Raw genomic sequence first — 27901 nt, 5'->3', positions numbered from 1 at the left:
CAGAAGCACAGCAGATCCACTCTGTCGACCATCCTTTGACCGTCGCCTTCCCGAAGACGGTTCTGCGTCCTCTTTCCTCTTTACCATCCCCTTCTACTATAGAAACTATCACGCTGGACGCTATGTTTGCGAAAGTGAATCCGTATGATGAGATCGTCAGTGAGTCCAATCTCGGAAGTCATGCGTTGAGTATATGCTAACGACACGCAAGCACGGACGACCGACGAGACGCTTACAGGCGAAGATTGGAACCTCATTTTGACATTATGTGACAAAGTCACTGACGAAGGAGAGCAGGGGTATGCGTTTGTTGTGTTTCTTGACGTCCACGCTCATTTCGGCCTCCTAGTGCTCAGAACGTGATTGCTGCCCTCCTCAAACGCCTTGCACACCGAAATGCCAACGTACAACTCTATTCGCTGTCTCTAGCCGACTCGCTCGTTAAGAACTGCAAAGTTGACTTGAGGCGAGAGATAGCGAGCAAGGCGTTTATGGCGGGAATGGAAAGATTAATCATGGATAGGGTGCGGTGCAATGCGCTTGTGCGAAGCACCCACTGATCAACACACATACACAGACCACGCACGACAAAGTCCGGAAGAAGGCGCTCTTCTATATAAGGGAATGGCTGGAAACATACGAGAACACGGGAGAGAATTCTGCGATGATTGATGAAACCTATGCTAGGCTGCGAGATAAGGGTATGGTTCATAAAGAGAGGATAAATCGCTCGTTAACAAAGACGCCCAGGGTATCACTTCGAGGCCCCAGACGAGCCGGCTCCGCCTGAGGTATCCGACGAAGCTCGACGAAGGGAAGAAGAGGAACTCCAGCGTGTCCTACGCTTATCAATGGCAGACACTGGTGGACGAGGCGCATATCACAGCTCCTTTGAAGGCGGGTCCTCGTCAGGTGCTGGAGGAAGCGGCTCATATGGTGAGCCCGAACTCCCCATTACAAAAGCGCAGACAACGCGGATGTCGTCCTACGCCGCGACCACCTCTGCAGGCCCAACCAGCCCTGTTCGCAAGCAAACTGAGCATCAGGGCTTGAATGGGCGCCCTGCTTCTAGCTATCTGCCGACCGTTTCCCAGGCGGCTATTGCAGAGGAAACTGCTGCTGCCGTGCGCCCGGCCCCCGCACCAGCCATAGCACCAGTGCCTGTGTCCACTTCTCCTCCAACTGAACCGACAATCTCTCGGGTGCGCGCGTTGCACACTTTCGAAGCGACACAACGGGGTGAGTTGGCATTCGAGAAGGGCGATATTATCAAGGTCGTCGACCGGGCGTTCAAGGACTGGTGGCGCGGACAGCTTAGGGGTAAAACCGGAATCTTCCCTGTCAACTACATCGAGGTCCTCCCAGATCCTACCCCGCTGGAAATCCAGAAAGAAGCGGAAATGGAGTCTCAAGTCTTCGCCCAAGCTGCCAATATTGACCGATTGCTCACTATGCTGCGTGGCCTGGATCCGGCAAGGGACAACCTCGCGGACAATGATGAGATTCAGGAGCTGTACCGCCAATCGTTGTCCCTGCGACCGAAGATCGTCAAGCTCATCGATAAGTACAGCCAGAAGCGGGCTGATTTAATGGGCATGAATGAAAGCTTCTTGAAGGCTCGCAAGATGTTTGATAGGATGATGGAAGAGAGTCTAGCTGTTCACAACCCGGGAGGTAGGCTAACTCTGAGTTCATATCACTCTCCTTACTAAATACATGGCCAGTCTCACTGCTGGACTACAATCGCGCGCAAGCAGCCCAGACAGCATATGACCCCCGTGCCTCTGGCTATGGCGGGTATGGACAACAAGGATACCCTGGGTACGAGCAGGGCGGATATCCGCAGGACCAGTATGCGCAGCAGCAGCAATATGCTCAGCCTGGTTACAAAGGACAGCAAGGCTATGACCAGAATGTGTATGGGCAACAGCAGCCCCAGCAGCAGGGTTACGAGCAATATGGTCAGCAGCAGGCCGGGTACCAATATCAGCCCCAACAGGGCCAGGGAGGACAGTACGATCAGCAGAATGCAGCACAGTACGAGCAGCCGCAGCCGGGCCAGTACGATCAGCAGCAGGGAGGAGCAGGACAATACGACCCCTCTCAAGGATACAACCAAACCTACGCGCAGCAGGGCGCGCAGTATTCCGATCAGGCGGCTGCACAGGCCTATCAGGACGAGAACGCCCGTGCTTGGGCGGAATATTATACTTCACAGGGACTGGCACCGGATGGGAAGACCCCACTGGCGCAATGGCAGCAACAACAGGGTAGTCAACAGGCTCAGGCTCAGGCAGCTCCGGTGCCCCAGGAGACGACTCAGTATGCACCAGTGCAGCAGGCTCCTGCTCCGACGGGGTATCCCGCCCAGCCAGGCCAACCAGCCTCAACATCTCCTACCACCCGCCCTGTCGCAGACGCGTACGCCGCCCCTGCCTCTGCTCACCCTGGCGCACCAGGTGCACAGCAGCAGTATGCTTATGACCCCCAAGCACCGGCTCAGCAGTACGGGTATGACCAATCACAGCAACCTCCCGCTCCCGCCCCAGCTCAGGCCCAGGCATACCCCGTCCCTGGTCCCCAGCCAGGCGGGCCTCAGCGCTCCGGTTCGCTGTCTTACGTCGCTCAACCCCAGCCCGCCCCTCAAGGAGCGCAATCGCCGCCTCTCCAGGCGCAGGCGGGATACCCCGCGCCGTCGGCCCAGCCAGAGCAAGGGTACCCCGGCAGCCCGGCGCCGGCTCAAGATCCTTATGCTCAGCAGTACGTTTCTCTACACCAAGGATTTGCGCAAATGTCGGTCGGGGACGCACACCAACAGCAGCCAGGCGCGCCACAGCCGCCTGCGTAGCTGAACGAAAGAATATTTCCGTTCATTCAGCAGTCGACGACAGTGAACTAATCACGTATGTAACGACCCCGCTCTCCTCTCAAACGATTCCGAGGACGTGCTCTGTAGCCTGTGTATAGTCTATACCTTCCCTGTGCTTTTCTACGTAGCGGTTCTTGTAATGTGGCAAATAACTCGTTCCGTTGTGTGATAAGGTGTGATCCTGCAAGCGTGGGTGACTTGTTTATGAAGAACAACGTTTGTGGTCATATGCGCCACAGACCGGTCTGTGTCTCTGTGATAGACTCGGAGGTACTGCGGGCAAGCGCGAGCGCATACTGTCACCTGTTTTTCTCTTTGAGCCGTTGTATCGGTATTGCGCACTTTGTTGGAAGTTTCGCAATGACATCGTTTGGAGAGCCGCACGGTGTCGGAAGGGGAATAAAGTATGGGTATTGTACATATGAGTCTAACAGAGAGAGAAATAAGTGTCTGAAGACGACAGCAGCTCTGTGCATATGCATATTATGAGAAATGTAACAAGGTGAAAAAGTGCATGACCGACCTATGCATCCTGCTCCATCGCTACTTCGGGCTTCCTCGTCCTCGTCTCCCTCCCCAGACCTGCCGCCCTCTCCGCCTCTTCTATTGTATATGCTGGCTCCCTCAACCTCGTACACCTCCTCTTATGCAGCTTGCCCCTCCAATGCACTTTCAGTGCAGCGTCGCTCTCGAAATACCTCGCACACTCAACACAATAATGCTGCCCCAGGCCGGGGAGGTCCGGATCAATAGGTTGTGCTTCGAGCAGGGCTCGTCGGGCGGGCAAGAGGTCAGCTTGGATTTGGTCTAGGTCTTTTGTGCGTGCCCGGGTGCGTGAGGCGCGGTGTACGTCTCGTTGGGCTTTGTGTGTACGGGAGCGACGTAGGCGGCCCATGGTGAAGCTCTGAGGAGATCTGTTCAGTTACATTACGTGTTCGTATTCAAAATATTTACCAAGGCTATAAACGATGGTAGGAAGTGCGATGTTGCTTTCGTTGTAAGAAGACGGGCGCTCTCAGTGAAGAAAAGAATTCAAGCGCCGTGCGAGAGCGGAAGCAACTGCGATTACGGCATGCTTATCACACGAGAGGGCGTTGTCACATCGCGTTGACTCCTCTGCAGAACCTGCTGGACGTTCTAGTCATTGTCAGTTGTTGTTGCTCACGGTCTTCTTTCTTTCTTTTCTTTGACTGAGCTGCCGAGGACTTTGAAAGACAAAAATGGCTAATGAACCCAAGTCTGAACTGCCAGCAGAGCTTATTATACACGTTTTGGAGCATCTCGCACCAAGCGCCGTGCTACGTCTGCGCTGCGTCAGCAAACAATTCAACGCACTCGCGACGTCCAAATCTGTCTGGCTGTCTTTGGTATCTCGTCTTCCTTCACCGGTGCCTTCGCCTCTCAGGGACGACTCTGCCTCCTCCTTACCTGTGGAAACGCTCATTCGACTGACGCATGCCGCCTACGCCCTCGCAGCCAACTTCGCGTCCTCCCTCCCCGTCCCTCGGCGCACGCTCAAGCTCAAGGAACTGCACGTTGACCGGCTGACCTGCATTGCCCTCCTCCCCGGGGGGAGGTTTCTATTCACAGGCTCCGTGGACGGCTGGATCCGTTGCTGGGATCTCGCAACCCTCAGGCAGGTCAAGAACTCTCAGCCTGTAAACGCTGGCAGCGTGGGCCGCGTCGCCCAGATGAACATGGAAGTTGATGTCAGTGCACTCCAAGTTCATTGGGAGCGGGACGACCCAGCCTCTGGAGCAGCGATCGTTGTCGTTGGTAGCTACTACTCCATCGAGAGCTGCCGGGTCTTCCGTATCCTCCTACCCTCCCCTTCCCACGACTACCCATTGCTCGACACCCCCCTCCCACGCTACACCCGTTCCAGCTTCTTCCCGCTCAACTCCGTCGTTCAGAACTGGTGCGGCACGCAATCCGTAGCTCTGCAAGATGACATCGTCGCCGTCGGCGGGCATCTCTCGCCCATTCAAGTGATCAACTGGCGCACGGGCATCCAGAGCGTCCTCCAAACCCCGGAGGGCGAGCGGCGCTCAGTAGCAGTGATCAAGATCATCCCCCCGTGGCTGGTGAGCGTGACCCGCCTAGGGCAAATCGAGCTCTTCCGGCTCCCGCAGTGCGTTCTTTCAGACGTCGCGGACGTCGACTCGGAAGAACCAGGCACATTGGTTGCTTCCCACCCTCTGCCAATCCCCGCCGGCCCAGTAGTATCAGTCACCATCTCCACGCAGTACCTCTACCCTTCCCCGCCAGGTGTTCCTGCGCGGTACTACCCCCTCACGCTGCTAGTACAGCAGGGCCAACAATCAACAGTCTACGAACTCGACCCGCTCCCCTCCCCAAACCCGCGAGAGTTCCTCTACATCTTCCCTCCCAGACCGATCGCGACCCATCCGCATCCCCCCACTCAGAGGCCCGAGAGCGCCTTCCTCGGAGCAAGCGGTCTTAGGTGCGCGAGCACAAGCAGCATACGCGACTTCTTGCCTTTCAATCGGCTTTTGCTCTGGTCGCCTAGTCCTCCTCCGCTACCCGTCCTCGGCCCACCCGCATTCACTCCCTCCCCCGCGACTCGCACTCCCACACCCGCAATCACCCACTGTGAGCCGACCCTCACCCCCCGTACGGTAAAAGACGATATCCGAGACCCGGAGTCTGTCTGGATGTGGGAGGAGAGCAAGGACCTTTATACGGAGGTCGCGTTGGAGGAGGAGATGGGAAGGGTTGTCGTGGGTACTGCCAGGGGCGGGTGTTGGGTGTTCGATTTTTGAGGCGAGTGGACCGGGTTGTACGATACTAGATGAGTCAATGTATTGGTATAGATTTCCTCTGAACGCAGTGGAGATATTGTCAGTTTTCGCGACCAGATTTCTGCGGCAGATGTGCGCTCGTCACTGGTCGGTTTTGACACGCGTCCCGTTCTACAACAGAGGAGTCGATGGTAACCTGATGTGGCTTAGCTCTGTATACAATAATGTCTCCAGGATTTTTCGGCTCCATTACCAAGTTACTAATACAAGACGTTGACCAAAATCACAAGAAAATCAGTGTAAGCCTCCAGCAGAAAAAGGATGGGGAAAAGGTGGTATGAAGCGTGCGAATCGAATCATTAACAAGGACAAACGGTTGAGTAAAAGATCTTATTGAAAGATGATGAGAGACTTTGCCCAGATTCTAACAGGAAGGCATGGGAGATCACATCGACCGATCGCGGTAGTGTGAAGTCGGTGGTACACTGGGTTGACGCTGAGGTGTTTTGGGTAGGTCGGAGGAGGGAAACCGGGAGTGGGAGGGTGCGAATTCGTACCCCGAGTCCTGTCTTGCGTGCCCTAATGAGGTTGCATCCAGGGGTGTAGGATCAGGCTCCCTTGGGAAAAGTTAGCTGGACAGTCATGTGCACGCTGGTTTGGAACTCACGCGTCGTGATACTTCGCGTCCCAGCTCCATTGGCTGGGATAACGCGCCCTCCATGCTTGACGTCGTCTACGCGTCCTCCGGCGCAGAACAAGTAGAGCGAGCTATCATAGACGTCAGCAATCCGCTCACGGAAAAATGGCAGAGGGAACTTACCACAATCAGACCGCCAATTACAACAACAGGCAAGATGACACCAAGGATGATCGTGGTGGTCTTGCTTGATGAGCTCCCAGTTGGACTTCCTGTCGCGGTACCTGGAAGCACGGCAAACGTCGTCGTGTGACCATCGCTATCGGTGGAATAGTAGTAAGGGGAAGTAGTTGGTAGAGAGGTTGGCGATGCGAGGAGCGATTCTGCCTCTGTTGCAGACTTTGCCCATGTGCTTGGCGACACGGGTGGGAGAGTGGTGAAGGGGGATACTTGGGTCGTGCCTGGGAAGGTGGATGTGGCAAAAGAGGAAGACATATTGATCTGTAAGATTACCGGGCACGAGTCAAGAATTGATTTGAGGAGGAGGAGCACACGATGGTGGCTAGAAGGTAAGAAGGCACTATTTACGCAGTCATGGGTTTGACAATACATTTACTTGGTGACACCCCCGCCTCTTTACAGCGGGATGATCACATCTGCTTCCGAGAGTCTCGCATCTCTATATTGATCGTCCCTGGCGGTCCCTGATTGTCAGCTAGTTTACGTCCTTCATTGTTACTTCTAACAATGCGCTCTCAATATTGACTCTTCCGCTGGCTTTATTCACTAACTCGATTACCTCGATCCTTGTTATCTGTCAAACCCTTACGTATGGAAATGTCCTTTTCTCTCTTAGGGACTGATGGACCCTTTCATTTCCACCACCATTTTCATGTGGTAACCGGCTGTGCACCTGCACAAGCTCGTTGACGGCACCCCAAGAAGCGGCAACAGCAAGAAGCGATGCTCCGCTTCTCCGTATCAGTGCACGTGATCAAAATCTCGGAAGAGGGTGGGCAAGGCGATAATCTCCTGTGTAATATATTAATGTCTTTGACCAGGCTCAAGTAACACCGCAACGCCTCCGCCTACGGGTACTCCCGGAATGTGTTTCGTCTTGAATACAGTGAATAGGATTTTGGTCTCTTCGCTGCCGCTTTCTCCCACAACGTTAATACAACTCTCGTGGTACACTTTTATTGCGACTTCGGCTAATATCCGCATTCAAACCCTCGCTGTGAGATATGCACAAAAGTACTCCTGCTCAAGAAACCTCCGCACGAAGCACCTCATCAGATCTTCAATAAGATCCACCCGACTTCCTCGATGGACGCATGTATCCACCAACGTCGACATACTCCGGTCACTGGCAACCCCTGACTGTCATCTCGGTGTTGTATAGGCCGTGTAGAGCAGTGAGCGATGTTGGGAAAGATCCACCGATTACTGTACGTGCCATGTTAGGTGCGCAGACCCTGATGGGAAATTGTTTCCATGGAAGTAAAACCTTTCGTCGTCGTCTGCGCAGCTCCGGTTATTGTTGGTGACAGTGCGCAGATTACAATCCTGAGGTTTTCAAGATGCTCTTTTACCGGACAGATATGCACCTGGCAGCCTCCTCGCTTATATGTCTACTGTCAGCAGAGAAGAATTCTGAGCTCAGAGCAGTGCAAGAATGGTAGCAGATCAATGTCTGTGAACGTGACAGACTGGAGATGCAGATGCAGGCAGCAAGGGGACCGTCCAGGGCAAGGGAGTTGTTGAGGAAGAGGAAGAGGAGGGATCAGCAGAGGCATAGAGAGAATCAGTCTGACTCCCTGAAGACGATAAGGCAGACTTGGGTTTCACTCAAGTCGACGCAGCAATGGCAGGTGAGGAGTATGGAAATGTGCTTGAAGAGAGGTTTGCAGACATAGTATACTGGTGACTAGATACCATGCAATGTACATAAACACTGCTGTAAAAGTGCGCAAAGCTATCTCAACGTGGTGACACAGGGAAATTATGCGCAGCCGACAGTGGTGGTGACAGGTGACGTGCGCACCTAACATGGCACGTACAGTATCTCTCAGATAACCGCAACGGGTTTTGTTGTGTTCTAAGCGTTTCTGGTCGAGAAACCATCTTGTCCTGATGCAGGTGGCAATTTAGGAGACCTCGGCAAACACCGCTTTCTGGACAAAGAAGAACCTCACCTCCGCAGAAGTGGTAACCAAAAAAAGAGACGAGTGCTTTGTAATGACCTCTAATTCAGACGGAGAACTCAGATGAAGACGGTGGATGATCCAAGAATATGCAGGCTTGAAAAGACCCCTCACAAAACTCCAGGTCATCATGAGCGTAACGATGACCAATATCGTGATGCAGACGTTAGGTGATATCTTCACCAGTTTGCACTGTCCATGCAGTACGCTTATCACCTCGAAGACCGAAATCCCCATGGTTGTGTTCGACAACAATAGCGCCATCGAACACGAGGCAGATATCCGTAAGCATTAGGTGGTTGAACAAGACAGTGAGCGCAATATACTTCCAGATTCAGCGAGAACCTTGTCGGATCACAGTGGCAGACTCTGGCATGGGCGTAAGAAGCACATGTGTGCACCAAGCAAACAGATGCGGGGCTGGCGACTCGAGGCCAAATCGGAAGAATACATGGATTCTCGTGGAGGTGGATATCATCGCCTCGCCTGTCCAACACATTCATCGCGAGGCGCTCGGTGTGCCGGCAGATAAGAGACATGATTCGACCAGCCATTGTAACGGAACTGGTTGGCCATGCTGGGAAACGCGGTGCACAGCCAAACCCGGAAGCAGCGAGAATGATCCGCACGTATTAGGAGCTGTATAATTTGTTGGCCAAGTGATGAACAAAAACCAGCATCACATGATAGTCTTCTATTCCGCCAGCAGATATATACACACATGAGCCCCGCCATCAAGCCCCGCACCAACGGAGTGTGTTACGGAAAGATGCAATATAAGTGCCATGCAGACACCCGAATATTGTGCGGTTGTTGGGGAGGCATGTTGTTGAGTAACGAGTGTAATTGATATTTATTGTGTCACCCTACAGTCTTGATAAACCCCATTAAGGTAGGCGGCCCGGGTCATCTAATCCGCCTTGGCGACCGGAAGATATCGTTGCTGGGTGGACAGCCACAATTCGGCGAGGACATCATTAGCTTGATCTGCCGTATCGGCGAGTGTACGCCCACACGAATTTGGATATCCACGAAAGACTCGAAGCGGCGAAATTCATTGTTCATTTTTGGAAGCTAGCAATAAGCGTCGATCTGTCAGGATTTAAAGTATGACGGGTAAAAGTAGTGTCGCGGGTGCACATCTTGACAACAGGGTGACAATCGAGTGGGCGGCAGGACCGAGCGCAACTTTCTTCCGTGCTTCTCTTCCACCCCATCAGGAAATTAGGGAATCGATGGCAACGACATTAAGGGGCAGGTGACACGCAAGCAGCACGAATCCGATACACCCACTGATGCAATGCTTATTCTGGTTACTCACGGGCGGCCAACACATTGTGCAGTTGTGTTCACCGTATAACTGCGAGCAGGCGCCGACGTGAACGGAGCGCTTCTTGATGCTCATCCCTGACCTCAAGACTTCCCAGATAAAAATCTCTCCTTTCGCGCCGTAGGGATCCGCCTCACTCCCTCTTGGTCTACTCCTCTGATATCGGACGTGCCCACAGGCTCAGTCTTCTGTCGACGACTATCCACTGGTCACTGTTTTGAACTTGCTTGCACCTGAGTACTCTGTGGTCTTCCACGCTCTATTCACAACCTTGGGAAGTTGTGGAATATACTTATTGTATACGTTCTCGACATTTGAATAAGACATGCAACTTCTTTAGACGCTTTATAGCGTCAGCACTACCGTACGCCCTTGTACTACTCGTTGCCACTGGTCGTCATGTTAGCCCTACAGATGTCTCAGTTCCTGTCAAAACTGGACAAGCCGACAGACCCTCCCACAACACCGCTGTCGACTTCGAATCATCTGAATGTACAATTTCACTTCGAACGTATGGACTCCACAACCAGGCATTCTATTAGCCTTAGTGATTACACCTCACCCGATGATTCGAAGGTGTCTGTGACTGTATGCACCGACACGAGGAAGGAGACATCGAATAAGTCCGACATAGATCCTCGGAGGAGAAAGCCTCAATCCAACCACATGCGACGGCCATCAACCGCGCCCGCCTCATCCCAGATGATGCAACACAAAAGAACGGATTCGTCAGATCGTTCTTTCCTCGAGCTGTTATCTGGCCCGAGCACGCCCGGATCGCGCGTCAATGGCCAGTCCGGTGCCACGTTCCGAAACACGCGCTCTGCCACAACCCCGTCCGAAGACTGGCGAGTCGAAGGAGAACCAACCTCGTCACGCAGCACCACCCAAAAAGCCTCGCTTCCTTCGTTGGTCGTTAATAAATACCCCCCTCGTCCTCACTCAGGCGCCCCGCATCTGTCCGCTTCAAGCCGGAACATGATTACATTCGATCGAATTGTCGATTCGTCAGCTCGGGCGGCGATCACGCGGTCTGTCGTCTCACCTTCAATGGCCAATTTAAACACCATACCCGGGTCGAATAGGGCTTCCCATTCGCGGCGAACGAGCTCTTTGTCCCTAGGCGGTGGAGGAATTCAGCACATCGTCTCAATGGGAAGCTCAATGGACTTCGGTAAATTCATGCCTCAAACAACAACATCGCCTCGATCGGCATCGTTCAATACAGTCGGTAGAGTGGCTTCGCCAGTCGATGTCAAGCGTTTGCTCACTAAACCAGCCACGCCTGTGGGAAATTATTCCGGCGGCAACGTCGGACGCACAGAAGATGTATCGACTCTATTGTCGTCACCCACCACACCGCTATTTGGCTCCGAGGCCCCCTCCTCCCCACGATCCTCCGAGATACGTGTTCATCAGGTTCTTCAATCCGAATCAACACCCCAGTCCCTGAGGACACATGTAAGCCCCTGGACCTCAGCAACGGCGTATGAGGAAGTCACCAAAGCGCAACCCGTCCCGGAGATAGGACAGCACACAACTACAAATGCGCGGATCATTCGACCCACAACGCGTGGGCGAGAGCATGCAGGTTTGCATACTTATAGCTCCGGTGGAGAAGGAATTGGCGAAAGCCCACAACCAAAGCAACTGAAGCGCTCCTCGTCAACCCGTCCCGGCGATAGGAACGGGAACGGTAAGCGCTCCTCGACATTTATCAAGACGGACGGATACTTGAGCGAATCCTGTGTCCGGCTGCCCAAGGTCCAAACCGCCCTCACCCCTGCAGCGGCCGTTGCTTTGGCATACCGCTCGCAGTCGCGTACAGGACATCGGGAGGAACGGGCAGTTGTGGATCCGAAGGTTGCGCCTTGGGAAAGCCAACCAGATCTTCCTGTTCAACTGCCGACCCCTGCCCCAAGCGAATGGGGAGATCTCTGCACACCCAGCGGATTCCGAAGATTAGGAAGAAAACTCTCGCTCAAGCGTTCAGGAGATGAACAGCCGCATGTTCCCACGCGGGAAGAGGCGAGGCAGCGGGCCCGCTCTTTTGACCAGCCAAGGCCACGCGACCTGCCTGGGAAGACGTCTCTCGACGCCAAACGTCCAAACATTACAAAGTCTGTTGCACCACCCACAAAGACCACGCAGGTGGTGTCTGCACCACAGCTCTCAACCCCCGAACCCCGCACGAAACCTCCAGCCAGACCGCCCACACCCGCCGAGCTTCCAGCTTCCGAAGAACACAAGCGCCGCCCCTCGTTTGGTCAGCAAATAGGTGGCTTCGTGCGGAAACTATCTAATCCAAACCTTCGGACCACGCGAAAAGAGAAGGAAATCTCGTCGATGCCTCCCGTACCTCCTCTGCCTACGCTGCTGAAGGAGAAGGCTGAGCTGGAGACGCCTGTGAGGGGGAAGACAGTCCGTGTACCTCCTGTGCCTGCGATCCCGATTCGTTTGACAAGGGGTAGCCCGGTGAGCGACCGCGACCATGAGGAGGATAAGAAGGCAGACGAGAGCGCGCTCCAATCTGCAGGGAACAGCGTCGAGTCGCTAGTCGCTTTCCCTCAGGAATCACCTTTTACCCCGAAGAGCACGCCTCTCCGTACCTCCCAGGAGAAGGAAGCGGACAGGCATCAGAAGGACCTGGCACGAAGGAAGAGGAACAATTCCCCCCCACATCAGTTGGACATACAGATATCGCCTGTCACGGTTCCAGAAACTCCAGTCCGTCACCCAGGACGATCAAGACGCAGACCAAGCGTGAAGGAAGTGCTCGATCCAGCAGTTTCCAAGAACCAAGAACAGACCACCCAGCCCGCTCCGGCGAGGAGGAAGGGTGATCCCCCCCCGCCCGAACCGATTCTCGGACCTGTCCTCTCTGAGGAGGAAGAGCAAGCCCAAGCTCGCCGAAGAAGGGCGTCCAAAGCCAGACGGGAAAAAGTCCACAACCTGAGCATCTCCGTCTCCGATCCCCGAAGTTTCGGGGTGCAGGCCGTCTCCCACCAGCGGAGCCCATCGCTAGGTTCTACCACTCCCCGTCCAACGGGGATGACTTCCCCTGGGTTAACGGGAAGAACATGCAGCGAGGGAGACGCGACACCCTTTGGTGAACGAAAGTCTCTGTATACCGTTGCAGGGGTATTTCCCCCGCCCCGGTCGGCATCGATTAACACGCCTTCCCCTTCTACTACTACTCCAGCGAAGCCTAGCCCATCCCCGATGAGCCCTCCTTCCTCCACGCCGTCGATGGCGCTCAAATCGATGAAGATTCCAGGAGGGAAGGTGCCCCTGAGTGAGCATCAGAAAGCTGAGTTGTGGGAGGAGCTGCTGAGGCGATGTGAGGAAGCAGGGGGGACGCTGTTGCTGAAGGGTGCGGAATAATAACCGCACATCACACTGCTCAATGTTATAACGCGCCGACGAAAGGTAAATGTCACAATTTCCCACTGGGTTGAAACATTCGTTGTTGTTCAGTCTCCTTATTGTTGTTGCATATTTCCTTCCTTGAACACTTGTCTACGATGATGATCCACTCCAAATGTATCCATAAGATCCATATAGACATACCGCTCGCTTCGATACCCATGGACAATCAACGATGGTCGCGTTTATTTATAACAACCACTTTGTAACTGGATAATGGTGTCCAGCAGGTACGCAGTCATGTGCTTCATTTGCTTGGTGGTTCGATGGTGATGGTACCATTGAGGACAACGTCCCGTGCCTGTGGGAGGTCAACCCTGAGAGGCCAAGTCCAAGTCCGACGTTGTCGCCTACCTTAGTCCATCACTCAATCAATCCCCTCAACAGCATCTTCACTCCCTGGTCAACATTTTTCTATCCGTTCACCATTCATCTGTCAACATCAACAATGGGATCTTCTCAGTCGTCCCTCATCATCACCGCCGCCGTCGCCATCGTAGGACTCGGGCTCGCCTACGTGTTCCTCCGCCCTGCACCTCCTCCGCCTCCCTCTCTCAAGCGGGGTTCGAGCACCATTGCACCTTCAGCATCCAGCAAGAAAGGGAAGAAGAAGAAGAAGGCTTCTCCCGCTGCTGCCTCGTCCAGTGCTCCAGGAAAGGTTGAGGAGAAGCGCCTTCCCGGCGCTCTGGTTGAGGATAGCGAAGCAACGAGCACCACTGTTCCCGACGAGCCAGCACCTACACCAGGCGCAGGGAAAAAGAAGAAGAAATCGAAGTCCGCATCTTCATCCCATGCCGCCGGTGCGCCGGTCACATCTGGCGGAACGCGTGTTCCCCCTGTGCCACAGCGTACCGCAGGTCCCAGCACGAGTGCGGCTGACCCGGACGGCCCTTGGACGCGCGTGGAGACTCGTCGTTCTGCGCGCACCGCTAATCATGCCTCTGGAATTGCTGGGATTGCGGCAGGGACAGGCGGCTCGGATCGCCATGTGGAGGGGAGTATTGGGGACATTACGACGAGCGTGACTGAGGAAGACAGCGGGATCGGAGAGGTGGGTGAAGCTGCAGAAGGAGAGGAGGGTGAGAGCGAGAAGGGGCCTTCTGGGGTGATGAGGAGTACGGTGGAGAGGATGCTTCCTCGACCGAGGAAGACGGCCGTGGATGAGTGCGTATCCCTCTCACACCGTGCGCGTTAGTGTGTGCTCACTGAGTTTCCCAGCATGCTAGAAACACCTGCACAGTCCGTCTCACGCGTCATGCGTGTCAAGCCGTCTGCCGAAGAACGTCCCGCTGCTGGATTTTCCTGGGCAGACTACGAAGATGTCGAGGACTCTGCTGGTGGAGCCGGGGCGGAAGAGGCGGACGACGAGGGAGAGTGGGGCATTGTCAAGAGCCGAAACCGACGAGCGAGTGCGTCTTCTTCTCACTGCTACCTCGCACCACTGACATTGGGAACAGCTTCTCACAATGGGTTTGCCAGTTCCTCCGGCTCCACACCCGCGTCTCGTCCAGCCAAGGCAAGCGAGACGCTGACCAAGAAGCAGCGACAGAACGCGCGGAAACGCGAAGCGGACAAGTCGCTTCGATCGGACCAGGAGGCGGAACGGCTGGCGCTGCTTGCACGGCACAAGCGGGAGCTTGAGAACGAGCGCATGAAGGAGCAGGCAAGAGGTTCTGGAGGCGCCAACAAGAAGCTCAGCGGGGGGATGAGGGCGTCGGTCAATGAAAAGGGCGCATTGGTTTGGGAATAGCATCGAGTGGGACTGACTGAGGCTGATGATCTTGTTTGACATGGCGAGAACGTTGTCCATTGACAAGTCTAGGTAATATATGCGTCGTCAATGCAGATGTATGCGCCGTGGACGACGCGCCTGGCATATACGCAGTGGTCTTCCCACAGCAGAGGCAGTCAAATGCGAGTGATGCACTCACTACCTTTATGCTCACTGACTATCATCACCGTTTGCGGTGATGAACTTTCCTGGACAGTTGCCAGTGACCCCCTGCATGTATGTGGTAGGTGATATCCCACCAGGAAGGACAGTGGGGATCACGCTGCTCTCCCACTTACCCTTTCCGTTCTCTTTTCCTATTCTTGCCTCACATCAGCCAACGACACTTGTATTTCTTCTCCCATGCTCCATGCTACGTGCGGCCATCTGCCGTAGGTCGTTCGCAACCGCTTTTCGCACCTTCTCGACATCTCCGGTCACACAAACAGCCCCCCATTTGTCATACCCTTCCCATGCCCATCCAACTCCCCATGAAATATTTCACCTCCGTCGCACGGCTTCACAGGATGAGATAAAGGAGAGATGTATGCCGACAGCATCTTATTTATCACTTGGAGATAACTCATGCGGTCGTAGATTATGAGCTGGTCCGCGTGCATCATCCAGACTCGCCCACCTGCCGACACGAACCGGATGACATCCGTCAGGAGCGTTTCAAGGCCATTACTAAAGCGTATGACATCCTAAAGAGTACCCGCAGTCCTGCATACATCGAAGAAGTTCAGAGACGACAGACACAGAGTAAATACCCCCATCAAAATCCCACGAGACGTCACCAATTCGCATATGGGGTGCCTGAGGAGAGGTTGATGGGTGTGGGGAGCAGTGATGTCGCTATAATCGCGGCAATGCTAGTACGTAGAACTACTCTACTACGTTTTTGGGATTCTGACAGAGTATATAGGTGGTTCTTGGATCTGTCGCCCTCGTTTACTCTCCTTTCTCCGCACGACAACGAGTGGACAAGTATCGCGCCTCAGCATCGCACGCATTGGCCGATGCAAGAAGGGAGAGCAAGGGGGAAAGGGAATTGAGCGTGGAAAGTACAGAAATAAAATCAGAAGGGTTATAAAGAAACAGAGCAAGAGGGCGTCACGCCTGAGGAAGGACAAAGATCTGATTGCCTGCCGAAGTCGCCATCCAGCAACTGAAGGCCAATTTCACTGTAAATTGTATCATTACCCGTATTAACGGCAGCCTCATCTCCATATAAAGGATTGACAGTAAACAGCAAAACTCTACACATAAACAGAATCGACAGCGATATAACATTCCCGGTACACGGCAAAGTTCACAGGGATAGCATCCACATATGATAACATCCACAACAGCTGTGCATCCATGCGCATGAATAGCATGCATATCTGTCAGAAATCCCAGCTTGTGGGGATCGGGAACTCTGGATCTATGATAGCCTTCAGCTTGTTCATCATTTCGTGGCTGGAAGTATTGGCATCGACCCTGCAGTCGCAATGTTGAATATAGTCATCTTGCACATTGTTGACAAATGCGGGACTGAATATGGTAGAAGTCGTTGGCAAATCAAGCAGCTCAAGCTTGACAGCAGCAATCCAAGACACCAGCCACGGATGAGTCGATTGACACCTCGGACAAGTGGGCAGGCCATAGACTTCGCGATTGGGTCCAGAAATGAAGCCTTCCAGACGAGAGTGGATGGCCCTAGCCCTGTCGTGACGAGCGGTAAGAAGACGAGAAGGCACATTGGCTGGGAGGATCTGCATTGGACTATTCAACAGCTTGTCTTCGGAGAGTTTGAAAGTCTGTTCGATGGCTTGGCCCACCAGCTCCGGAAGGTGGTGATCCATGCCAATTGCCAATAGATCCAGAGGACGTCGGTACAAGTAATCCGTCCCAAGCAACTCCACCTTGCGATCATTCGTAATTTCGTGCATGTTGAAGGTGCTTGCAACCTTCATTCTTGCTATGAGGATATCGATATTAGTTGGCTCCGAAGAAGGGGGCAGGCCATAGATCTTCGAAAGTAAAAAGTCCATCACTGAGCTGGTCTCGTAAATATTGACACGCAGATGTTCAATTTCCACTTTGGCTGGGAGGTCATATGTCTCAGCAAAGCTTGCTGATGCATATCGAATGACTGCGGAATGCACAACGAATTGAACACCATCCGAACAGCACAGAATAATATCTGCAGTCGATTTCAAGGCAGGGGTCAAGGTGAACGGCATGATGAAACGGAGATTGAATGGATTGAATAGAAACAATATGTGGGTGCGTTGCTTCCTGGTTCTTAATGGGTGTCAGAACAGGGTATATGCACAATATATGCGTGCATATATGAACTTCAATGCTTATACTTACCTGGTCCCAGCGACTATGTGTTGCAGAAGTCCCAATGTCTGTTGTTGACTATTGTTCCTTCTTGGCCAGAAGTTGTACAGGTTGCAAAGCTTTGATCTGGTCTATGCTAAGCGTTGAAGAGTCAGGGCTGGAAGGCAAGTTAGCATTGGCCAAGGGAAGAGACTTACAGACCCACAAGGAAGGGGAGTTCTTAAAAGTGTAGAGGGGATGGTGGTGGAACAGAACAGAGATGGAGATGGGAAGACGACTCAATGTCTGCTATTTAACTGTCAGCGGAGTCAGAACTTGGTTAGCCGGAAGTGTGACCACTCACTGATGTTGTACCCTGGTGATATCTTTTGCTGATCACAGCTCCCTTCAAATCATTAGCAAGGGGGCTCTTCCCAATTTGGAAAGCATGCTTGCCAGATGTGATAACCAAGAGTAGTCCTTAGCGTCGAACCGGGAGGTCAAAGCGTCAGCGGTGTTGCGCTCAGGCCCACCGCCTATCCGCAAGGATTGGACACGTCTAGGTCCTCTTCCCTTCTAGTGCATGAACAGACCTTGCAAGATTCAGTGAGGCCAAAAGCAATTGAGCAACAATAGTTAGACCAGGATATGACTTCAACGGAGTTCTGCAGGGTTAAGATGAGAGAATCTTTGCCTTGTCACAATATATTAACACTCACTCAGTTGTAAGTAATGTTCACATAGTATGGAAATGCGCGTGACTCTGTGATAGCACAGAGTGGGCCTGAGCGGTGGACCGGGACCCAGAGCTTGGAGATGTGGCCAACCCATGCTCATGCCCAGCTGTCTGTGAGGGTGAAAGTTGCTGAGGCCCTAGCTTGTGGTGACGAGAGGATGGACGGCAACAAGGGGGTGGATGGTGGCGAGAGAAGGGATGGTGGGAAGAGGTCAAACTGCCACAGGGAAGTAGAGGTCCAATGGAACATAATGGGATTGACGAATGCCCATGAATCAACTGCATATATGCGGGGTTGGGGGAAGGCGAGGGACTCTGTAAGGCAGCGTGGATGAGTGTACGCGCGAGTGAATGATGTGAACAAGCTCACCTTGCATTGCATTGTCTGGATTGGGGTATCGCGCATCGATCTGCAGAATCTGTATTCAGTATTCCGAGTGCAGCATACAATCCGTTAGTGCACTGGCTGTTATCATCCCTAGCTCGTCAGTCTGCGGTTACTTATCGATGATATTCGGGCTGATAGGTCAGGAAGGTGGTAAATAACGTGCTTATCATTCAGTTCCCCGACGCACTCGTTTTTTGTTGTTGTGTGAGCAGATTGACGAACTTCGAGATGCAGGCCTTATAAGTGAGAGAAATGAGAACCGAGTCGTATTGTCTAACTACGATAATCTCCATTGATCGTTACATAATCCTATCTCAGCATCAGTCCACTGCCCGAAATAAACGAAAGAAAAGAACGCACATGACTGAGGTCGCACGTATAGTACCGTGCGCTCTCCCCACCCTCACCCAGCACCACGCGAATCTCCAGATCCTCCATCTGGAGGATCTGTTTCGCGCGCACCTCGTCGACCTTTTCGGGCTCGCCGTTGACGAGCAGTTTGAGCTCCGTGCTCCCGTCGCATGGGAGGAAGGAGACGCTGACCTTTTGTGGGTCAGGTGGGTTCGAGACGGGTGCAGCGCCGACGGCGGCGAGGATGCGGCCCCAGCTGTAGATAGATCAGTATACAGTTAATGAAACAGTGCAAGAGTGAACTCACTTAGCGTCCTCGCCATACAGCGCGGTCTTGACGAGCGAGCTGGTTGAGATGGTGCTGGCGATGGTGTGTGCGTCGGAGAAAGAGCTCGCACCCTCGACGGAGACAGTGACGAACTTGGTCGCCCCCTCTCCGTCGCGGACGACGAGCTTTGCGAGCTCAGTGGCAAAGGCGGTGAGCTCGTCCCGGAACTGGGTGTACAGCTCCGGGTCAGCGAGCTCGTCGATATCCCGCTCCATCCCGCTCGCTCCGTTCGCCAGCGCGACAATCGTGTCGTTTGTGCTCATGTCACCGTCGACGGAGATGCTGTTGAAGCTCCGTTCGACGGCGAAGGTGAGCGCCGACTGGAGCGCGGAGGGCGAGACTGCGGCGTCAGTCGCGATGAGCCCCAGGAGTGTTGCGTGGGGCGGGGCAGGAGCGGTGCTGGGTGAGGGCGGTCCCATGTCTGGGTGGATCATTCCAGCTCCTTTGTCTATGCCAGCGATCCTAACCTTCTTGCCGGCGAGAGTGAAGGTTCGAGCGCGGAGCTTGTAGAACGTGTCGGTTGTCATGAACGCTTGGGCGGCGCCTTGCCAGGAAGCGAAGGAGGCGCCGAGGTTGGCGTGTGCGAGTGCGATACCGTTGAGGATGTTGGTGATGGGCAGGGTTTGGCCGATGACGCCAGTGGACATAACGAGCGTCTTACTCGGTGCAGCACCGGCTGATACGGGCTGAGCAACACCGTCTGCCGTATCCGTCCCCCCAGTCCTCGCTTCTCGCAGCGCATCCACCGTCCTCACCATGTCCCTGGCATCCTCCATGCCCTGCTTGCCCGTCACCGCATTCGCACACCCAGAATTGACGACCACTGCCGCCGCCCGCCCTCCAAACTTGAGCAGCACCTCCTGGCTGACCAGCACAGGCGCAGCCTTGAACACGTTCTTCGTGAAGCAAGCTGCTGCAGACGTGTGCTCGGCGGTAGACACCACCAATCCCAGATCGTTCGCACCCCCGCGTTTCTTGATCCCACAATGCACCCCAGAGGCAAGGAAGGAGCGGGGGAAGGCGTTATCAGGGATGTCGTGGGCAAGGTGATCTTTTGAGGGAGGGGAACGACGGGGTGTAGAGGGACCGCTGGCTACAGGATCGTGAGAAGCAGAGGCCGACATGCAGCGAGCAGCGGGAGGGAGAGAGAGTCGCAGACGCCGGACGCCAGCAGGGAATGCACTCAGGCGAGAAGCCATCGTACCTAGCAGAGACTGTGTCGCCAGAGCAGAGTCCTCTTAAGTAAAGCAGGTGAGGGGCGTCAGAGGGCGTCGAGAAGGGGGGAATGGACGTCGAGGAGAGGGGAGAAAAGGACGGTCTGCCCGCTGTGTGTGACGTCGCTCTCGGCCGGCGAGTCAGGGTCAATAGGGCATCTTAGCCACCAAAAGGAATGGACGTCATTGGATAGTTTTATTATTGGATCATCACAATTAGAACAGTAAAATGCACAAGATATGAACAGGCCAATCGGTATGTTATCATTCGAATAGTCTGATTAATTACTATCAATGAAGCACGGTTTGAATGTAATGATATCAGTGTGTGTGTAGGGACGATAAATGGAATCTCTCCCAACCCATCGACGAGGGCAGCAAGGCTGTCTATATCCCATCACTCTCCCACCTCTCCGTTCCCGCTCCCCCCCATTGCAACCCAAAAGGGATACAGGGGAGCAGGGCAATCCCAAGCGGACTGCGAAGGCGGTAAAGAGAAAAAGAGACGGTGACGGTCAGTCGGTTTTTTGTAGGTAGGCCGGATAATTAGCGGACGCAGATAGCTCCGAGTAGCTCCGAGTAGGGCCCTAAAGGGAAAGTTCAGGTTCAAGTGCTCAGTGCCAACACAGAGTCCTTTGCGCTTGTCCTCATCCCTCCAACTCGCCTCTCAACCACCATGTCAAGAAGAGCGTACGTATTTTACATACTCTCTTTGGTATATATTAACCCGTTCCAGGAAAAACGACCTCATCGTCCGTGTCCGCTACCAAAACCCGCTCCCTGAGCCGCCTTGTCCTCCGAAACTGCTCAACATCCCCACCACACCCGCACGTTATGCTCAGCCCAGCTTCACAGATACTTTGTTTGACGCCAGGCCATTCCCGATGGTCATAGATTCGGAGTTTGGGATGCCTTTGGACTTGAGCAAGTTCCCGTTGCTGTGGAGAGAAGAAGAGGAAGATCCGCGTATGTCTGCTCATAAGCTTTTGCACCCTTGCAACTGAGCTTTCGCGAGTATATGCGCATATACTGACGCTGTTGGCCAGAATTAAATCCCACGCAAGAAGCTGTTTTGGACGAACGCGACAGGTTTCTGTTGGAGCACATATCCGCCAACACCTCAGGCACACTCAGCGCGCTACCGAACGTGCCTTGGTTGCGTCAAACCACGTACATATCACGCGAGTCCGTGAACCGCACCTCCTCATCCAACGCAGTCGCCAACGCAGCCCGAGAAGGAGCAGCCCAGCAACCTGTGGACGTGAGCCGTGATCGTCAACTGAGGCTGGTAGAGGAGAGCTTTGCAGCTGTCACTGCAAATGCAGACCTGGGAACGTTGAAGCACCCAAACAAGCCTGGTGTGACGGCTGTGGAAGTACTGGATATATTACCGGACGAGATGACATGGCCGACAAAGTTGGACGTATACCGATTCTCAGAGCGGCCAGGAGATAGGGATATCGAGGTGCGTGGTTCTTTCCTCGTGTTATCAAGAATGGGGCTCATGTATGCACATAGCAACCCGACCCGCGTCTCGACTCTGCTATCATACGACCGATGAAAGTCGAAGACGAAGACACATGGTTGGCATACTATCTGCTAGCGGACGACGCCGCCGTTGCAGCATACAAGTCCAGGCTTGCTGCGTTGCCGGAAGGGGCGTCAGAGGAAGAAATGAGCGAATTCCGTTTCGTTAGGGACTACGAGACGATGAAGGTGATGGAGGAATGTGTCAGCGACTGGCTGATGGTGCTGGACGATGGGACCGAGACTGGTAGGAAACCGGGAGCATACTACAAAAATATTGAGAGGCGGATGTGGTTGCGAAAACGGCGCGTGCGAGTATGCCTTCCATCCTTCTATTCTCCCTCAAACAGATGTACTGACGTTCCCGCAGAGAAACGACAACAACAACCAGGCTTCGCGTTGGGACGCGATCCAGTTACGCCACGCACCGATGCAGGAGGCTGAGTTGGCCGACTTTAGAGAGGCTCAAGCAGAGGTGCAAGACCCGGAGTTCTGGACACGAAAGGCGCTCGAGGCTGAGATTGATGCGGAGGGAGAGGTAGATGTAGATGCGGAGGGAGAGGTGGAGATGGAGGACGGGGAAGCCGAGCATGAGGTTGAGGGCAGGGGAACTCCAATGCCGACCGACGCCCATCCTGAGCCCAATGGGGAGATATAGGTTTCTGTGTGGGGTTGATGCGCGATCTGTATTCTGAGGTGCATGTTTGTATTGTTTAGTGTTGCACCTGGGCGTTTTGATCTCCTGAGGAAGACAAATGGTGTGCACAACTGATCATCATTGAGCACCACCGTGCATTCCAACAGCCACCGTCCGCTAAGCACAAATACTGCACGAGACAGCTTAGGAGAAAGAGAGAACAGGAAGGGATAGAATAGCTATGATAATCCAGGGCTTTAAGCGACAATGGGTAAGTAGACAGGAGTCCTTGGGGGAAAAAAAAACGGGACAAAGAATGCGTGAAGCATGATATGCGGAGCAAGAGGGTTGCTAAAAGACCCTGGGTAAGGCGAATGTATGAAGGTGGGTGCGAAGTTGTGGTAGTTAGTTATACAACTGAGGTGGGGAGAAAGGGGGTCAGCGCCTTGGGCTGGCAGGAGCCGCAGTCTCAGGCGGGAAACGTCGTTGCATCTCCTGCCACTCATTCATGGCAATCAGGTCTTCTTCTGTACCTGGACGGCCCCAAGGTTGGTCGGGACGGCCACCTGGTGGTGGTTGCCGGGGTCCAGGTTGGTTTCCAGAAGCGGACACTGACCGTCCTGGCAACCGACGAGGATCGCCTTCTGGAGGAGGTGAACGCATGACGTCTCGACCGTCCATGGGAGGAGGATAAGGACCTTGTCGCGGTATCTGCATCTGTGGAGGTGCGTGCGGATGAGGAGGATGCGGCATCGCTGCGCCCGGAGGACGCATGCCAGGGGGTATTTGGTTTGGATTCATTGGTCGGGGAATCATGGGTCCGCCAGGAAACACCATTCCCGGTTGGATCATTCCTGACTGGAGTGCGCCCGGGGTTAGGACACCTGGTGGAGGCCCTCCAGGTCCGAATGGCATACCCATAGGTGGGCCACCAGGCATAGGGGCACCGGGGGGGATACCAGGAATAGGTGCGGACGAGGGTCGCGCTTGAGGTCCATTCATCCATGCTTGTTGAGGAGGCATGGCTCCAGGCGGTAGGTTCCAACCGGGGGGTGGCGACATCGCAGGAGGTCTGCCAGGTCCAGGCGGACCAGGAAATCCGGGGCCAGGTGGAGGGCGGAATATCTGACCAGGCTGGATGCCACCAGTGCCAGGGCTGGGACCGCGATGCGGTCCAGGTGGCATTGGGATGCCAGGACCGCCGGGACCTGGAGGACCACGCAGAGGCTCACCTGGACGGACGCCAGGTGGCGGTTGCGCTCGCTCAGGGCGGCCATTGTCGGACGGTGGGGTTGCAGATGCAGAACTAGTTCGTCGCGGCGCATTACCACCGCTGGAAACGCGGTTGGGCAGATGATACGGCTGACCGGGATTCTGTGGTACCAGGGAAGGATGGGCACCGGGAGGAATCGGTCCAGCTGGAGCTTGACCATTAGGAAGATTTGCCCCTTGGGGAGGCGGTCCACGACCCAAGCTTTCTGGGCCCCGTGGGGAGAGAACACGAGTTTCGGGTGTTGTTCCCCGGCCTTCCCGAGGGGCACGACCTTCCATTGGTGGGCGGCTTTCTGCTCCTTGGGCGAATTGGGGATGTGATTCCGTAAAAGGATTCATCGCTCCGGGAGGCGGTGAGCCCGTACGAGGTCGACCAGCTGAGCCTCCTGGCATGCCGGAATGAGCACCCGGTTGTCCTGGCTGAGGCTGCCTTGATTGACCAGGATGTTGTCCATTTGGCATACCGGGGCGGGACATGCCCTCATGTCCTGGAGCCGCTTGACCTTGTGCAATCATACGATGTTGGACCTCGTATTGCGGCGAGCGGATCGGCATCTCTGCAGAGCGCTGATTGTGGTTGAGACTCCCCGCCGCTTTGGGGGGAGCATGGTTGGCGACTGGTGGAGGTGGGGATGAGGAGCGAAGGGTTGCGGCGTGCGGAGGACTATGGGGTATAGGATGAGGTGGTGAACTTTGTCTTCCAAAACTGTTGCCTCTCTTGAGGAGGGAATCGCGTTCAGATGGTTCTTTGCCGGGGGTGCCGGCACTTTGCGGACGATGTTCCGGTGTCGGAGGTGCTTCTTCCTTTTCTTCTTTCGCTTTCTTGGGAGGGGGATCTTCACCCGCAGGCCGGTTTATGATACCAAGATACCAGAACATAAGATTGCTGATAAGTACCTGGAAAAAGAGTCGTTGGCTTATATGAACTAAAAAGGAGGGGAAAAAACGCACCTGTTCGTAGAGTGGCCGCCTCGGGCTGGCCAGCTTGATATGACTCAAGCGATAAACCGCACGTTCCACATGTATAGGGTATCGGGAAAAGTTATTCAATCCACCAGGGCCCGGACTCGTTGGTCTATGCATATCCTTCCCGCTCTTCGACGCACCCAAGAGTTTCGCAGCGGCTGCCTGCCCCGCGCCTCCACCGGAAAAGAGCCCGCCAGCATGCGGGGACTCTTCCGCTTTCTTCTTCCCGCCAAATAGGGAGCCGAAGAAACCTTCTTTCTCCTTCTCCTTCTCTCGTTCCGAGACAGATGATTTGACAGACGCGTTGTCAGACTGCTTGCTCTTGGACAACTTATGATTGTCTTTTTTCTTCGAGAACAAGCCGCCTTTCTTCTCTTTTGTCGGAGGGGTAACGTGGAATGCAGGTTTTGTGGGAGATGCCGCCGGTGCTGAACGACCAGCAGCATGCGGATGTGGTTCATGCTTTTCGTGTGCCGGATGCACGAGGGTAGTCGTCGACGTGCTCGCAGTTGGCGTAGACGGTACATGAATAGTGGTGGAGCTCGTCTCTTGACTCGTCGCGAGGGACGCGGTTGGGCTAGTAGGTTCCACAGCCGATTTCGGACTTTCGGGAGGGGAGGCGGAAGGGTGGTGGGGCGAGACGGGTGAAGGAGTGCGCGCGGGCTGAGTGGCGACAGATATCGGAGAAGGTATTGCGAGGTGACGTTGAGGCGTTGGATGGACGAGAGCCGGGGCTCTGGCTTCCTGTGGCTGGGGCGGTGTCGGAGGTTGGACTTCAATCGGTAGTGCGGGAGTAGCGATGACCTGAACTTCATGGTCCAACTCAGAGGGAGGATTGGACTCAAAGTCGCCATGCCCCTCATCTGAGATATCAGGAGAGGCAGCACCGTAGCTGTCAAATATAGCCGTCTCGTCCGAGTAGCTGATCGGTCTCTCGCTTGTTGCGTCCTCAGTAGACCTTCCCGCACTCGTTCTGCGAGTCTTCCTCGTGGCTGGGAATCGATGCCCGCCCCCATCACCGGGGAGATTCGCCTTACGGATCTTGGTGCGCGCGGCACGGCGAAGGGTCTGGCCGGGACGAGGCACGATAATAGGGGCATCGGCTTCATCGAGTTCGGCGATATCATCGACAGTATCGAGGACTATAAGAATGAATTCAGAATGATGCCAAGCAGGAGAAATCAGGAGTGAAGAGTGTAGGTACAAAAACGAGACAGATCATGATGGTTGTTTTCAGACCGCGTCTGGACCCCAAGCGAAATGCGCCAAGAAACGATGGAAAGTGACTCACAAGCAGGAGCAACGTTCAAACTCAAACTACGTCTCAACACACTTCTCAGCTTGCTCGGATCATCACTCTTACTCGCTTCCTCCGCAAGCTCCTCGAGCTTTTGTAGGTCATCGATCGTCAACTGTGGCCCATCGTTCTCGCGAAAAATGCTGTTCCGATTCCGTCTACCGCTCGCCATACGCGATGGTAGTGGTACAGGCTCATTCTCGACGCCATCGTTCTCCTTAGGCTGATACTGTCGTGAGAGCATGGATTTTTTCCGTCCGAGTCCAGAGCCTGCGACGGTCGTCTGCGAGTGTGTCGACGGTGACAACGGAGAGGCGGGGATATCATTCTGTGGCAGAGAGCGTGTATGCGCCTTGAGAAACGCGCGGAATTCTCCTGGCGCAAGCTCGGGGTGAAGATGCGCAGGCACCCAGAAGAGGTTGGTCGGATCATCCATTGCCTCTTCTGCAACCTTTGCCTCTTCACTCACGGGGGAAAAGACCTCGGGTACCGTGGGTTCGGACCAGTATCCCTGTTGCCCGATGGGAGAAGTGCTGGTGGGGGAGAGTTCTGGAAGATCCGGGTCGACCATGAGCGAGCCCTTCTCGGTCGAGACGGAGCGTCTGCGTATCTCGCGCAGATTGGAGTACTCCCGCTGTATCTGCGATGGCGACGGCATGTTCGACGCGGGCAATGTGCTGGCCGACATTATGGATGATGGCGCTGCTCGGCGGCGGGATCCAAGCCGACGTCGATATCAGCTAATTAGAGGTGAATAGGGAAGAGGGGAGGAGGACGGTGAGGAGAGGAGGTGAGGGATGGTGGGTGACAGGGAGCTCGTGCGTGTGCACCAGCGAGCAAAGGGACGGCAGCAGCGAGAACCCACACGGCCCAATCGTCGCTCTCAATCACTTAAATTGGTCCCGTGATACAAGGTCATTCATAATGTGTAAGCACATAATGTCTACTTATAAGACATACCCTAACATAATTATGTATTCATTCATGTTATCCTCTCTCCCCCATTTCATCGATCAACTTTTCAGGTACAAACCACCTCCATCCTTCTTCTATTTCCCTTAGTCCGGTTAGTCTCACCATAAATTACACACTTACGCATCGTGTTACCAGCATGCGTCACCATTTCCACAACTCCACTCACCCCTCGGCATTGGCGGCACCCCTGGGAACTGAATGCGATGCGATGCGATGCATGGAAGACTTCGGACAATTAGGTACATTAAAGCGCGCCCTCCCCCACAGGCTAGTCTGCCTCGGGATTACGGATAAAAGAGCATTATGGTCACCCTTTCCTTCAAATCATAAACAACGACATGAAATCCTGGGCGCGTGTCAGCCGCGCAAGCTGTTTTCACATGAGACGGGCCACCTCCATCATACAGCATTCGTGCCAGCATTTCGCATCAATAAGTACGAGTCGTTGCACGTTTGGTCCAGCCCTCTAATCCACGTGACAATGCCTTTTGTGGACTGCAAGTCCTATTCTATACTTGTTTTGCTGTCCGACAGGGGTTTCTTATCCCAAAAATAGTTGGGGGATCAGCCGGAGAAACCTGGTTCCACCACCGTCACAATGGATGGGCCGATCGGAATCTTGTCCGAAACGCTCAATGCTGGCACTGTACGCTGGATAGGAACACCCAGATTGTCAGGAGGAGAAGTACTCAGCGTTTGCAGATCATGGGATAATATGACAAATTATTACCTCATGAGTATTCGTTTTTCGGGCCGTTTCAACAACGGCAAGGAACGTCACTGAACACGCTGTTTTTTGGGGACGCGTTCAGGGCCCAACTGGACTTGGTGGCCACGGAACGCATATTGTCCCCTCGACTGCTTGACTGCTTCAAGTATCTAGACGGTGCAGGAAGCTCAA

General features: G+C 54.3%; 11 protein-coding genes across 11 annotated transcripts; 6 read left to right on the top strand and 5 right to left on the bottom strand.

Moving 5' to 3' along the window:
- Positions 1-91: 91 nt before the first annotated feature.
- DACRYDRAFT_99146 (uncharacterized protein) lies at positions 92-2848 on the top strand (the record flags this gene model as incomplete). Its single annotated transcript, XM_040777568.1, has 6 exons — positions 92-159; positions 212-299; positions 350-524; positions 578-701; positions 751-1674; positions 1725-2848. Exons 1-6 carry the CDS (start codon positions 123-125, stop codon positions 2846-2848), a joined length of 2472 nt encoding a protein of 823 aa, XP_040630394.1. The 5' UTR covers positions 92-122.
- Positions 2849-3280: 432 nt separating this feature from the next.
- DACRYDRAFT_114890 (uncharacterized protein) lies at positions 3281-3864 on the bottom strand. Its single transcript, XM_040769904.1, has 2 exons — positions 3824-3864; positions 3281-3773 (listed from the first exon to the last, which is right to left on the bottom strand). The coding sequence occupies exon 2, from the start codon at positions 3762-3764 to the stop codon at positions 3393-3395; it is 372 nt and encodes a 123-aa protein (XP_040630393.1). The 5' UTR covers positions 3765-3773; positions 3824-3864; the 3' UTR covers positions 3281-3392.
- Positions 3865-4089: 225 nt separating this feature from the next.
- Positions 4090-5652, top strand: DACRYDRAFT_114889 (uncharacterized protein; the record flags this gene model as incomplete). The annotated part of the gene is made up of 1 exon (XM_040769903.1): positions 4090-5652. The coding sequence occupies one exon, from the start codon at positions 4090-4092 to the stop codon at positions 5650-5652; it is 1563 nt and encodes a 520-aa protein (XP_040630392.1).
- Positions 5653-5957: 305 nt separating this feature from the next.
- On the bottom strand, positions 5958-6763 carry DACRYDRAFT_114888 (uncharacterized protein; the record flags this gene model as incomplete). Its single annotated transcript, XM_040769902.1, has 3 exons — positions 5958-6248; positions 6299-6399; positions 6452-6763. 3 exons carry the CDS (start codon positions 6761-6763, stop codon positions 6077-6079), a joined length of 585 nt encoding a protein of 194 aa, XP_040630391.1. The 3' UTR covers positions 5958-6076.
- Positions 6764-10201: 3438 nt separating this feature from the next.
- On the top strand, positions 10202-13186 carry DACRYDRAFT_114887 (uncharacterized protein; the record flags this gene model as incomplete). Its single annotated transcript, XM_040769901.1, has 1 exon — positions 10202-13186. One exon carries the CDS (start codon positions 10202-10204, stop codon positions 13184-13186), a length of 2985 nt encoding a protein of 994 aa, XP_040630390.1.
- A 490-nt stretch (positions 13187-13676) lies between these two features.
- Positions 13677-14978, top strand: DACRYDRAFT_105656 (uncharacterized protein; the record flags this gene model as incomplete). Its single annotated transcript, XM_040768126.1, has 3 exons — positions 13677-14392; positions 14447-14637; positions 14686-14978. The coding sequence occupies 3 exons, from the start codon at positions 13677-13679 to the stop codon at positions 14976-14978; spliced, it is 1200 nt and encodes a 399-aa protein (XP_040630389.1).
- Positions 14979-15369: 391 nt separating this feature from the next.
- DACRYDRAFT_93836 (uncharacterized protein) lies at positions 15370-16171 on the top strand (the record flags this gene model as incomplete). Its single annotated transcript, XM_040777179.1, has 4 exons — positions 15370-15544; positions 15597-15874; positions 15925-16063; positions 16095-16171. The coding sequence occupies 4 exons, from the start codon at positions 15370-15372 to the stop codon at positions 16169-16171; spliced, it is 669 nt and encodes a 222-aa protein (XP_040630388.1).
- Positions 16172-16387: 216 nt separating this feature from the next.
- On the bottom strand, positions 16388-17227 carry DACRYDRAFT_105655 (uncharacterized protein; the record flags this gene model as incomplete). The annotated part of the gene is made up of 1 exon (XM_040768125.1): positions 16388-17227. One exon carries the CDS (start codon positions 17225-17227, stop codon positions 16388-16390), a length of 840 nt encoding a protein of 279 aa, XP_040630387.1.
- Positions 17228-18706: 1479 nt separating this feature from the next.
- DACRYDRAFT_49608 (arginine biosynthesis protein ArgJ) lies at positions 18707-20236 on the bottom strand (the record flags this gene model as incomplete). The annotated part of the gene is made up of 3 exons (XM_040774917.1): positions 18707-18742; positions 18794-19040; positions 19092-20236. The coding sequence occupies 3 exons, from the start codon at positions 20234-20236 to the stop codon at positions 18707-18709; spliced, it is 1428 nt and encodes a 475-aa protein (XP_040630386.1).
- A 766-nt stretch (positions 20237-21002) lies between these two features.
- On the top strand, positions 21003-22592 carry DACRYDRAFT_114884 (RNA polymerase II-associated; the record flags this gene model as incomplete). Its single annotated transcript, XM_040769900.1, has 5 exons — positions 21003-21016; positions 21063-21292; positions 21373-21791; positions 21845-22168; positions 22224-22592. The coding sequence occupies 5 exons, from the start codon at positions 21003-21005 to the stop codon at positions 22509-22511; spliced, it is 1275 nt and encodes a 424-aa protein (XP_040630385.1). The 3' UTR covers positions 22512-22592.
- Positions 22593-23488: 896 nt separating this feature from the next.
- On the bottom strand, positions 23489-26824 carry DACRYDRAFT_99140 (uncharacterized protein; the record flags this gene model as incomplete). The annotated part of the gene is made up of 5 exons (XM_040777567.1): positions 26020-26824; positions 24714-25870; positions 23858-24659; positions 23723-23823; positions 23489-23698 (listed from the first exon to the last, which is right to left on the bottom strand). The coding sequence occupies exons 1-5, from the start codon at positions 26711-26713 to the stop codon at positions 23489-23491; spliced, it is 2964 nt and encodes a 987-aa protein (XP_040630384.1). The 5' UTR covers positions 26714-26824.
- Between the last annotated feature and the right edge of the window lie 1077 nt (positions 26825-27901).

The sequence above is a fragment of the Dacryopinax primogenitus genome (genome assembly GCF_000292625.1).
Source record: "Dacryopinax primogenitus strain DJM-731 SS1 chromosome Unknown DACRYscaffold_5, whole genome shotgun sequence".
NCBI lineage: Eukaryota > Fungi > Basidiomycota > Dacrymycetes > Dacrymycetales > Dacrymycetaceae > Dacryopinax > Dacryopinax primogenitus.
This window is presented reverse-complemented; position numbering and strand designations above follow the sequence as displayed.